The sequence below is a fragment of the Macrosteles quadrilineatus genome, unplaced genomic scaffold, assembly GCF_028750875.1.
Source record: "Macrosteles quadrilineatus isolate MER2022 unplaced genomic scaffold, UCM_ALF_1.0 Scaffold_1__1_contigs__length_201487025, whole genome shotgun sequence".
Classification (NCBI taxonomy): domain Eukaryota; kingdom Metazoa; phylum Arthropoda; class Insecta; order Hemiptera; family Cicadellidae; genus Macrosteles; species Macrosteles quadrilineatus.
The window spans coordinates 45,167,326-45,181,033 of NW_026542594.1; the positions used below are offsets into that span (position 1 = coordinate 45,167,326).

The 13,708-nt window shown below is 36.7% G+C and overlaps 1 protein-coding gene across 3 annotated transcripts in view; it reads left to right on the forward strand.

Moving 5' to 3' along the window:
• Positions 1-13,708, forward strand: part of LOC128982890 (misshapen-like kinase 1) — a 109,745-nt gene that overhangs the window by 10,099 nt on the left and 85,938 nt on the right. For all 3 annotated transcript variants that reach the window (XM_054401942.1, XM_054401943.1, XM_054401944.1), the window contains exon 2: positions 9,394-9,803. In XM_054401942.1, the coding sequence (XP_054257917.1) occupies positions 9,514-9,803 (290 nt within the window). In that variant the 5' untranslated portion in view covers positions 9,394-9,513. The remainder of the gene's footprint in view (positions 1-9,393; positions 9,804-13,708) is intronic.

The following is a 13,708-nucleotide window of genomic DNA, read 5'->3' on the forward strand; positions in this document are numbered from 1 at the left end:
TATTACTCTGTTTTGTTACTTTATAACTTTATTACTGAGTTTTGTTTTATTACTCTGAGATGTAACTCATTTCTACTGTAGAACAGTCTTAATTTTAGTGAATTTCCCATATAGGGAATAAGCTATTACCGTAGTACTCATGGTAAGACCTGGACCCGGGACCTATTTGCTTTTTTCGTTTTGATGACCCCAGAGGCCAAAAACAGCATCCGTTAAAATCCATATACTGTATATAAGCACATAGTATGTTTATATATAGGCCTATATGTGTGTCCGTTAGCACGATAACTCAAGCAAAGATGATCCGATTTTTATGAAATTTGTTATACACGTGTAAACCTACATTAATTCGAACGAGTTCGCGAACCAGCATGATCGGACTGTGGGATCGGGGGTTTATGGGGGTCTTATGGGAAAAAAATTGGGTTTTCACATTAATGACGAAAAAAACATAACATTTAGCAATTTATTTCCAAATAATTTTGTAGAGCTAAAAAAACAAATGATTTAGTATATTGAAGCGTTATTATGCGCCTAATAGTTACAAAAAAATCTAAAAAATCGTAAACTTAATATACCGTACTTATGTTATTTTTATGGAGAATAAGTAAACTGCTGTAGTTTGCTTGTTTATGAACATATTTTGATCAAATTTGGAAAAATGAATTTATTTATTTCTTACTAAACTATTAACATAAAAAAAGACTTTAATACCCTGCTTGTTGCAGCAAACCTAAGTACTCGAACTAATTATATTCAAATAGGGAAAACTATGGTATTTTCAAGGAAATATTTTAGTGTGAATCCAATATCAGGCAAATGGAAATTCGCTTAGTCTGCAGGTTTGTTGCGGCGGGGGTATTTTATCTATTGTTCTGTGAAATGCTAAGATAGGACCAACAATTGCTCTTGTTCGAAAATGACAGACGTTTATTTAGATGTAAAGTCCTGGGAGCTTTGGGATATAAGGAATCGTAAAAATATACATTACAAAAGCAAGTATATTAATAGCCTATGAGTTCACTTTTTTAGCTAGGTCACTAGATGTTTTTCAGATGGCATATACTATCGATGTTTTGGTGATCAGATGGATCAGTCTCAGCAGTTTTTATCTAGTCAGAACTCGGAGGTCTAGCACCGCGCTGCACCGAACAACTTTATATTTGTCATACACAGCATTTACAATAATAACATACCCTAGCTCGGTGCTAAGAACTAATGTTCGCTAGTTCACCATTGTAAGAGTTGTCCAAAATTGGTAATACACTCATGGATGGATTATCACCGGTTAATGTTGATGGTGCTTACGCTACCTCCTCAGGGGGGCGGCCTGCTAGGAGTCAGATGAAAATATTAAATTTAAGTAGAGGTTGGGTTGATATGCACATAAAATTAAAGGTCCTTATTAGTAGAACACAATTCCGCAAATTTGATCTCAAAAGAACTTTTGAGTAAAAAATGGCAGCCGTTAAAAGATTCTAAATGGAAGATTCAATATATCTTTGAATGGCTGCCATTTTTGACTCGGTTTTCCGTTTGAGTTCATATTTGCGGTATTTAATGTGCACATTACCTATGCTCATTTTTAATATTTCCTTCTGACTCCTAGCGGGTCGTCCCCCTGAGGACGTAGCGTACCACTGAATAATCTTTTAAAATGATTTTAATGCTCAGTAACTGTGTACCAAGTTGTATAGTTCTATCTTTATTATTGTTGCAATTATTTAACCATCCCGGGACTTTTTCCACTCTGTATATTTAACTTGCGTATTAATCATACGCGTTTGCGGAGTATTAATGCTATTTCCTTCTAAGCCATTTTGTAAAGCTTAAACAACAAATAATGTAGTACGTTGAAGCATTATTGCATGTCTAATGGTTACGGTGAAAATTAAAAAATGTAAATTTAAAATTCGAAAATTTCTATGTTATTCTTATGAAGGATAAATAAACTGTTGTAATTTGTTTGTTTATGGATATATTATGTTGATCAAATTTGACACAATTCTTTATTTCATACTGTTATAATTTCTAATAGACTGCATTTGAATTACCAGCTGATCATATGATCTTTATTCTTTTTGATTACTATTGTTTATGTTTAGTTTCTATTCTATGTTAATGGAATAATACACTTTTTTATCTGAATTATCTTTTATTATGTTATAAAGAGTTACAACAGTTTTGGCGACGAGGTAAATGTATAAATTTGTTTATTCATACATTAATGACCAGTTACATTTTTTTTTCAATTACCTTTTCTTCAAATAACATGTTAATAACTACATCTCAGGCTTAGGAACATTCAAGTTACAACAACAAAATGAACTCAGAACAATTTGACAAATTCATAGAAGGCCAGAAACAACAAATGGATCTTCTATTTCTGTTGTTTGAGAATATAGAACAAACAATGAAAGATAACACACCAGATCCAACTGCTCAATTTGAAAGTTACAACTCAGAAAAAGAAAGATTTTCAGCCTATATTGAACGATTTGAAAACTATCTCAGCATGAAGAATGTGTCAAACAAAACTAAAAAAGCTCAAATTCTATGTGCATCAATCGGTTCTATCCATTACAACAACTTAGTTGCATTCAAAGGACCTACAAAGAAAATCAAAGACTTGGAATATGAACAGCTAGTTGAAACCTTTGGCGAAATGCTATCGCCTAAAAAGAATACTGTAGTGTCGCAGCATTACTTTTTCTCCACTTACCAATCAGAAAGTGAAAACATACCTGACTATGTTGCAAGTTTGCAAAAACGACTTGCTGACTGTGAATTTTACATAAAATGTGAATGCAGAGAAAACATTTCAACAGCTCACATTTTCTTAAGGGCTCAATTCATTAGGGGCATTCGTGATAATAGCATTCGAGAACAACTTTTACAAGGAAAGGAAGAGAACTTTGATGAAATAGTCAGGAGAGCTATAGCTCTTGAAGCAGCCCAAATCCAGTGCAAGGAACTTTCAAACATTTCAAAACCTCTGATCCCTAGTTCTTCAGTGCCAGATATAATGAAAATTCAGAAGACCACTAGACACGATCATCCATCCACTCGGACATCATCATCATCATCATCAACATCATCTCCCTGGAAAAAGCCATCATACAAGCATCGATCAAGCCAAAGAATCGATTATGAGTCCTTAGGAATCAACAATCTTTGCTTCAGATGTGGAACATCTAACCACCGATCAAACCAGTGTCGAATAAGGCGTGAAAAACTATTCTGTGAAGCATGTAAGAAGAATGGCCACATTCAAAAAGTTTGCATCAATACCCTGACCAAGAAATATGCTTCAAGTAAACAAGTTAACCGATTCTCTGACAATGATATGATCAATGACTCACAATCTGATTGTTCCTACGGGGCATGCAACATAATCAGTTCAGTATCCAAAGATCAGAAAATCATCAACCTCTACGAAATTGAACCTGGACATGGAAAGTACATAATAGAGGTAGCGATAAACCACAAGAAACTGAAGATGGAAGTAGATTCTGGCGCACGGTACACAATTTTACCAGAGGATAAGTTCTTGGCATTGAATTTGGGAATAGATCTTCAACCTTCAAATCTAAATTTTCGAGCTTATTCCAATGATATTGTGCCATGTAAAGGAAAAGCAAAAGTTACATTACAATATAAAGAACGATCTTTAAAAGCAGAAGTGTATGTAGTTTCATCAGGCCACGATCCTATTTTAGGTAGAGATTTGATCCGTGCTTTCGACATTGAACTAAAACAAATCGATCATGACATGAAAACTAATCCAAAAGTCCATTTGGTTGATGGCGACAGAAAGAACTTTCAAGATATTAATAACATTCTGAATGAGTTTGCTTCAATTTTTGAGGAAAAAATTGGTTGTGTTCCTAACATTCAAGTTTCATTAACTTTAAGAGATGACGCAAAACCGGTATTTACAAAAGAACGTGATGTCCCATATGCACTTAGAGAACGTGTTGAAAAGGAGTTGGAATCTTTAGAAAAAGAGGGAATCATCACTCCGATTGCGACAAGTGACTGGGGATCACCTCTCGTCATCATTCCCAAACCAGATGGTGGACTGAGACTTTGTGTGGATTACAAGTGCGGTGTAAACGAGAGGCTAGTCTCGGCTAATTTTCCTATAAGGACGGTTGAAGATGTTCTTAACAGTCTCCGAAATTCCAAATACTTTTGCAAACTTGACCTTTATAAAGCGTACTTACATTTAGCAGTAGACAAAGAAAGTAGTGAAATCCAAACTATGTCAACACATAAGGGAACCTTTCTCATGAACCGTCTCAGTTTTGGCATAAAAACCGCTCCCTCAGAATTCAACAGAATTTTGTCACAAATCCTCAATGGACTTAATAAGTGTGAAGCTTATTTCGATGACATAGTCGTCCATGGAGCAACCCAAACAGAATGTGCTCACAACCTTCGAATGTGTTTAAGAAGACTAACAGAATACGACTTGCATCTAAATCGAAAGAAATGTACATTTTTTGAAACAAAGATTGAATACTTAGGACACCTGATTGAGCAAAATAAAATCAGCAAATCTCCCGAGAAGATAAAGGCAGTGATGAAAATGTCAAGACCGCACGACGCTGATGAGGTCAGAAGATTTCTTGGAATGATTACTTATTACTCACGTTTCATTCCAAATCTATCTACGTTGTCCTGTCCCTTAAGGGAGTTGCTCAAGAAGAAACACCGTTTTCAATGGACGACAGAATGTGAATCATCCTTCCAAAAGCTCAAGCAAGAGATTTGCAGTGACAGAGTCCTGATTCCTTATGATCCAAAATTGCCAGTTGTACTTTCTTGCGATGCAAGCCCTGTTGGCATTGCGGGAATACTTAGCCACATCGTAAATGGTCATGAACGCCCTATCGCTTACACATCCAGATCACTAACACCTGCAGAACAAAATTATAATCAACTAGATCGAGAGGCACTTGCTATTATATTTTCTGTTGGAAAGTTTCATAACTACTTGTATGGAAGCCAGTTCACTCTTGTCACAGATAATAAGCCTTTGAGCAAAATCTTTAGTCATGACCACTCTTTGCCGAAAATGACAACAGCTCGATTACTTCGATATGCTTAATTTCTATCTGGATTCAATTATAAGTTGAAAAACAAATCAGGAGATGAAAATGAAAATGCTGATTGTTTATCTCGAGCACCTTTGTCTCAAGACTCAAGATCAACTGATATGAAGATAAATGAAGAAGTTCACCTTCTGTATGCTGAGTCACTTTTCCAAATTTCTTCAACTGCTATCACGAATCAGACCATTGCAAGTGCAACATTAAACGATTCTCATCTCAAATCTCTTATGAAAACTCTACAAACAAGCAACGAAGACACACCCTACACCCTTCTTGATGGAATTCTCTTTTGGCAAGATCGAGTTGTCATTCCACAGAGCCTTAAAAATTCAATTTTGAGAGAACTTCACACAACACATATCGGTATAACAAAAATGAAACAACTTGCAAGGCGGTATGTGTACTGGGAAGGGATAAACCATGACATAGAAGACCTAGTTAGATCTTGTGAAATCTGTGCTAAGCTCCGTAACAACCCCCCGAAGGTGATAGTACACCCGTGGGATCAGCCTCACTCCAATTGGGAACGTCTACATATAGACTATGCAGGTCCTTTCGAGGGTCATCATTTTCTAGTTGCCATTGATGCCAAGTCAAAATGGGCAGAGGTCCGAGTCATGAGACATTCTCCTACAACTGAAACAACAATACACACACTTCAAGAAATATTTTCATTCCATGGCTACCCCAATTCACTGGTCACCGATAATGCATCAATTTTCACAAGCGATGTATTCAAAGCCTTCTGTATTGATCATGGTATTACCCAAAAATTTATTGCCCCAGGCCATCCAGCTACAAATGGATTAGCCGAAAGAAATGTTCAAACTGTGAAGAAACGTTTAAAATCAATGGCAAGTGAAAAGGGCACCATGCCAGAAAAGGTCAGGAAAATGCTTCTACGCTACAGAGCCACACCACTTGCATGTGGGAAAAGCCCAGCAGAACTTTATTTGCACAGAAGATTAAGAATAGAGCTGGATGCCATATTTCCTATTCCAAAGAAGATAAATAAAGAAAAAGAAGTTAGGCAGACAAAACATGTAAGATCGATGAGACTAGGAGATAGAGCCCAAGTTCGCCTTTACTCTGGAAATGCCGAAATCTGGGAATTTGGAACCATCCAATCCAAACTGGGCTATCGACATTACATGGTAAAGCTTGACTCTGGACGCTTAATCAAAAGGCACATCAATCAACTCATAAGAACAAGAGTACCGCCTAAAACGACAAATCAACGGGAAGAAGATAATCAAAGACGCTCCACTAACCAACAGTCAGAAGATATTCAAAGACGTACTGTTAGGTTCAATATTCCAGGGATACCAGCATTACAACGCTCTCCAAACAGTGGTTCAACCATTGTCGGTCGTACGCTACAACGGCGTTCCACGACTGGTCAAATACCAGTAGTGGAGGCTCAACATCCTGAATGTGGCATCCATTTTCCTGATGAAGTCAGAATTCAAGATCAATCACCTCGACGTTCCACGACTGGCCAAATACCGGTAGTGGAGGCTCAGCATCCTGAATGTGACATTCAGATTCCTGATGAAGTTGAGTCACCTCAGTTACGTAGGTCAACACGTGTTCGACAACCGCCAAGTTACCTTGAGGCTTATGTGTGAGCTCAAAACTTATGTGGGGAAGATTGTTATAATTTCTAATAGACTGCATTTGAATTACCAGCTGATCATATGATCTTTATTCTTTTTGATTACTATTGTTTATGTTTAGTTTCTATTCTATGTTAATGGAATAATACACTTTTTTATCTGAATTATCTTTTATTATGTTATAAAGAGTTACAACACATACTAAGTTTTTTTTTTCAACATTTCAATATAAACACGTGCTTTATTACATTCCTTGTAACAGCAAACCTAAGTACTCATTAAATTAAATTATTGTTGTTTAAAAAGAAAATAAATCTGAAATTTATAGGAAATATTTTAGTGAAAATCCAACAAGCCATGAAATTTGCTAGGTCTGCAAGGTTGCTGTGGCGGTGGTATTAATCTATCAAGTATTGCTTTCCAAAATTCTTGTTCGTGTATTATTTAACATAAGTAAAGATGTAGATGTAGGCATGTGTGGATTTGCCTGTGCCATTTTTATCACGTATTACCTAAAAATATTTTTGTAAACTACGACAAAAATACCTCAAGGACAGTACACACAACTTACACTTTAAACTCATTAAAATTTTTTTAAAATAAACTAACCACAGTACTACACTCGAATTTAAAAGTTAGAGGTGGGGTGAAACGTATCTTTAAAAAGTTCTTTGACTTCCGACTTTTCGTAGACATAAAACATAAACCAAACACAAAGTGATAAAGAGGTGTGAAGACGCGGGTTCTGATTGGTCGTCGGTTTACCAATGTAAGACGAGCTCCTTGGCCTAGTTTGATAAGGTTATCAATCAGTTGCATCAATAATGCAGCAATAACATGCAAATGTGTGCAGACATGCTGCGAAACACCAAGTACAAACAGTAAACACGCTTCATAGAAATAACTACAAATCTATGACAGCGACAGCGTCCGTTTACTTAAGAGCATTTTATATTGGGAATGACTTTTACTGTTTACTGTATCTCGTCATGTAAAAGGTTATAAGTTACTGTATTTCAAATTGTTGAAGTACTATAGATATTATAGATACATGTATGTTTTATCTGTGAAAGAGGAAACATGTGTATGAGAGTTGGATTGAAGTACCGCATGATTGTTGGCCGCTTGCGCGTCATCGCTGGTGCTATCGGCTCTAGGTTCCAGGTGACGAGTTATCTACTCTTATCTCGTGCTGATAACGATAACCGTATCCCTGCCACAGTGCCACACCTTGCAACAACAGCCCCGAACTGAGTTGCAGGCCCGACTCGCCTGATTTTAAGAAAAACAGTTAAAATCGAGTTTCGCATCTATTGATCTACTCGTATAGCATTGGTTTAGCATTAGAGCGCAGGTCGCTTTCGGCCCAGGGCTAGAGATATACAGTATATGTATATCTGTAGCCCTGCTTTCGGCCGAACTATAGCTTCTTCCTTATTCTACACCATTCTCCAACTAAAAATCGTAATATTTAAGCTATTTCTTATCGATCTTTTTGAGCTTGGTATCGTTAGATAGGGAATTAAAAATGCTAAATAAAAGTGTTCGTAAATTTTTTCATAAAATTAGCCGTTTTTGATCAATTTAAGTTTAAACAATTTAAATAGCCGCCATTTTGAAATTTTAGGTTGGATCAAGATGGATGGTTTTAGGTTTGGTTTTTTTAACATGGGGCTTTTCTACCTTAACCTACATACCACGTTTTATAAAGATCTGTTGAAAAAACTCAAAAATAAAAATGTTTGTGTAAAAAATGACAAAATGACGGATATGTGGTTAACGAAGTGATTTTGGAAAAATATTATTATGATTTTCTTTTTATTTTGACTCATAGAACCATTTCCCGAAGTTTGGCTGTTTACTTACGGGACACCCTGTATTTCTTCTACTTGGTGGCGTTCTATGACTTTCTTACGTTCAATGGTTGCTCAAGAAATACAGTACATTATCCAGGCTTTCTCGATTTTTTACATTCTAATATGTACAAATGTAAATTAAAATATAAGGATTTTCCTTCCACCATGAATTAAAATAGTAAATATTTAATTTCAACAAAATCAGTAAATGTACCCAATGCGTTTCATTGAATTAAAAAATAAATAACAGCAATTAAATTCAAAATGTAAACAATTATGTTCTTCATAAGGATAACACGGGAACTTTAAAAGCCACTGGGGCAGAGCCCAAGCGACTTTTTCACAAATGTAAGGTCAGTTAGCAAATCTACGCGACTCGCACTTTCCAATGAGACGCGTCAATGAATAAAATCGATTTAGAAATGGCGGAGGAGTTTAACTGACAAATTTCGTGTGGCATATTAATTATGTAGAAGACTGTGGGGGGAAATGCTAAGTTTAAATACAATTTAAATATAATACTTTTTATTCAGTATTCACGCATTTTCAATCGTATAAAAACGGGAAATACCTACGACTACATGAATAGAATGGAGAACAGACTTCTCCTCAGTCGCTTACCTTGTTGGGCCGACATAAAACGTGGAAAATTTTAGATATTTTACACGTGACACTTTGTTGTTAAATAGATCAGTTAAATATGTTAAGTAACATTCCCAGTGTATCTTTTTCTATTCTTAATTAATGAATATTACTAACTAACAAAGTATTAAATTATTACCTGTGGCTTATTTTTGAAACTAGGTGTTTCTGCAAACCACAAACTACTTATGATGGATGAATCATAACAAAAGCCCGCACTGACTATAGCCAGCTCATGAACGCAGTACTCACGTGTAGGCCGAGGGATGAGTGCAGTGTAGGATGCCGCAATGTACCCGTGTTCGCCGTACGTCCCGTGTACCGACCGTGCCGTGGGTCTCGCTACGGTCGCGTAGCCTCAGCGGTCGTCTACGGTCCAGGACTGTCAAGCACTTGACCCAAGCTCCGGTCCTCAAGCGCCGCAAACCCAAGCGTAAACCTAAGCGTCTTCCCACCATCGATCCCATAGAAGAGGAGAGTTTCCTGTACGGCCACGCCTTTGATGTTCTCCTGGCCCTTGGTCTGGTGCCGAGTCAGCAGCGCAGAGAGCAGGAGGACGCGCTCACTCTCAGGTCAGTCAAACACTTACAGTACACTTAACACTGTAAATGTCTTGTTTCTACCTGTATTTCGCTAAAATACCCAATAAACCATATGCAAATCTCCAACGTTGCATTCATTCATCGCGAAGCACTCCTCTTAGAAACATTTCATCCCTTTCTTCCTTACAAATTAAACGTTTATGTAACCAAATCCTCGGACTTTCAACTTATTAAGTTCTTATATACCACACATTTTGCTGTATCTTTATGCTTTATCTAATGTATAAACACATGTTCAGCCACCGGGCTAATACCTGATAATGTCCAGGGTAGGCTAGACCAGACAGTATCAGCAAGCACGTGCTGTGCTCTCTGGTCCAAATCCAAGTTTGTATCTAGGTTCAAATTCAAATATATTTATTTAAGGTATTACATGCATGGCCTCGCCAAGTTTACAAAACTTGTCGGGTAGGACTAATAGATTTTAAAAATGACAAAGTTTCTAAAAACATTAAAAAGAAGTGTAACAATAAACAATAACAAATAAAGAAGTAGGAACGAAACTCCCATAACCAACGGCATTCTACCTATATGGATGATTGCAATCTTTCGTTGTCTTTGGATTTCTGAGTTTATGTCGTGTGATGGTGGTACTGTAGTGGAGTGAGTGACAGTGTCTTTCGGCCTGATAGAAAAAAATAGTTGCTCGTGTCGTGTTTGTTGGTTGAACATAACTAAAAATGCACATTTTTCATAAGCAGAATATGGTTGACATTCAAGTTTTAATTTTTATTGAAATATCATCATCCAAATCATCAAAAGACAAAGAATGTAGTATTGCTGAGAAATCGCTACAACTGGCACATGCTACTTTAACTTTTAACTCATTCGGGAGTTGCTTTTTTGTGGATTATTTCAGTTGATTATAATTTCAGTCTTTATAATTTCAAGAGATCAAGAGTTCAAGCCGTCAATGCGCAACTAACCTACCGGATTATAACCCAGCCTACGGGACCTGGATTAGTGTAGGTAACCTACCCTCCCCCCTGGATGAGACGTGGGCCAACCAAAACCATGCAAGAAAGTATACAGTATTTGGGAAAGCTTAGACGGTAAGGGAGGGTTTCAGGTTTCAGTAGGTAAGTGTTCTATGCTTGTCACAATAATTATGTCACGCAGGGTCCGCAAGTATACAGTATTTGGGGAAGCTTAGACGGTTAGGGAGGGTTTCAGGTTTCAGTAGGTAAGTGTTCTATGCTTGTCACAATAATTATGTCACGCAGGGTCCGCAAGTATACAGTATTTGGGAAAGCTTAGACGGTTAGGGAGGGTTTCAGGTTTCAGTAGGTAAGTGTTCTATGCTTGTCACAATAATTATGTCACGCAGGGTCCGCAAGTATACAGTATTTGGGAAAGCTTAGACGGTTAGGGAGGGTTTCAGGTTTCAGTAGGTAAGTGTTCTATGCTTGTCACAATAATTATGTCACGCAGGGTCCGCAAGTATACAGTATTTGGGAAAGCTTAGACGGTTAGGGAGGGTTTCAGGTTTCAGTAGGTAAGTGTTCTATGCTTGTCACAATAATTATGTCACGCAGGGTCCGCTCTATATGGTTTTATAAAAGACGCACGAGCTAATTTGGACTCAAATGAAAAGGAGAGTAGCGCAAAATAACACGTCTTTCAAAATAAAGGATGTCAGGACCCTTCTTGAAAATGCCATGATGAACGTAACAGTAGAAGACTGGAAGAAATGTGTAATTCATGCTGAAAATATCCAGGAAGAAGATTTTATAAAAGAATGACTGCGTGATGAAATGATGGAACCATTTATTATGAATGTGCAGGACTTAAATGTGATGACTTAAGCGAAGATGATGGATAATATCTACTTTCCAGTTATGAGAGTGGATGATTTGATAGTACTCCAGTACTTTGTAAACGTCCACATTACAACTAACATTTGTTTAATTTACATCTTTGTGTTCATTTTGTGATTTAATATATGTTTTTATTAGCGAATTTCCCATATAGGGAATAAGCTATTACCGTAGGTCTCATGGTTAGACCTGGACCCGGGACCGATTTACTTTTTCGTTTTAAGGTTCCTAGAGGCCAAAAACACCACCCGTTTTAAAGAAGTGAAGAATCGCTTTAGAATTTTGAAACCAGTTATCCACGCCTACTATAAGTTATCCAGTTATCCATGCCTACAGTTATCCATGCCTATACTATTTTTTTTTTTTTTTATAACTAATTACGAAAATGTCATTACAATGCGCTACTTTGTACTGTATAATGACATTACCAGAACTGAAATTATATTTAAAACAATCCATCCAAAGCATAAAGCATAAATGCATGATTATCGCTTAAAAATAAAAAAAATTTCAAACTCATTTTGGATAAACCAGTTAGCATATTTTATCATTGTGGGTTTTGAGATACCTATCTTAGTAGCCCAGAGCACATCATAACACAACTTCTAGAGAAATTAAAATCAATTCTAAATACTGTACGTTTAAATGACAAGATTATTTATTGTTCAAATCATTTCTTCTAGCCTAGTCTTATTCCTTGTGTAGTTCAATCATAATGAACAAATGGTTCCTTAAAAAAACTGACTGCAATATAAAACAGATGATTGTTACGGGGATTTCAGTGCAGAAAAGGGTATGAGTGAGTATTCAAATCAGTCACAACGTAGCAGGTACCGTAGTCCGCGAGGCGCTTGCGCCACCCGGCGCTCGGACCATAACTCATGAATTAATAATAAGCTATTACCGTAGGTCTCATGGTTAGACCTGGACCCGGGACCCGTTGCAGCTCTTCTCATTTGTTTGGGAGTGAAATATTTATGGTTTAGAAATTAAATAATTGATAATACAGTAATATATTTAAGAACTGTACAAACAATAAAAACAAAACAATAAAACAAATAGAATATAATTCTTGCATATATTGAATTTCAACCTCACAATTATTTTAGACTGACTATAATAACATTAACATATGGTTTGACAGTTCCATTAAGATATGTTAAGTAATATTTACATTCGGGTGAGTGACATAACTTCTTATGTTTATGATCCATACCCATATATTTCATATGTTTGAATCATCTGTGTGTAAATGTGAAATCAAAATTCATCTGACATTTCTGCTTGTTTACATTTAAGCTTTTGTGGGTTTGTTCTTTGTTACCATGGAGACCATTCAATATCTACTTTTAAAACTCTTACCTCAGAACTTTGGGGCATTGACAGTTGCAACTTTGAAGCGGGAATAGTTCTATAGTATCCTCGGAGCTGTAGCTTTATTACTGTCCTATTTGATCCCAGTCCGTTCGGTAGTTTTTGAGTTTAGCCCATACAAACACACATAAACACAGGCAGACCCCATCTCTTCTTTATACAGTAACTAGCTGTTACCCACGGGCTTCATCCCGTTTGACTTCATAAGTATTAATAATACAGTACTATTTTCTACACTCATCTCCATTCATACTTAGCTTAAAATACCTTCTTTGTATGGTCGCCATTTCATTGAAAAGTATTAAAGTACCTATTAAAAGTATTAAAGTATTTGATTGGTCAAGTTAAGCTGAAATAAACAAAACAGTAATAAAAACAAATAGCTGTACCTGCGGGCTTTGTCCCGTTTAACTTCTTAATTTTCAAGATGATCTCGTTCGCATGGCTCAATCACGTCCTGGTTGAAGTTCGTTCGCTACGCTCACTCACCTTTAGGTTGGAGCTCGTTCGCTGCGCTCACTTGCCTTCAGGTTAGCTCGTTCGCTACGCTAACTCGCCTCCAGTTTAAAGTTCGTTCGCTTCGCTCACTCACCTTTTGGTTGCAAATTAGCTGTTGTCATAAATTAAAAAAAATAATAGTGCTGCAGCCTGTTGGTAATCCTTGTAACTTTAATGCTATTGAAC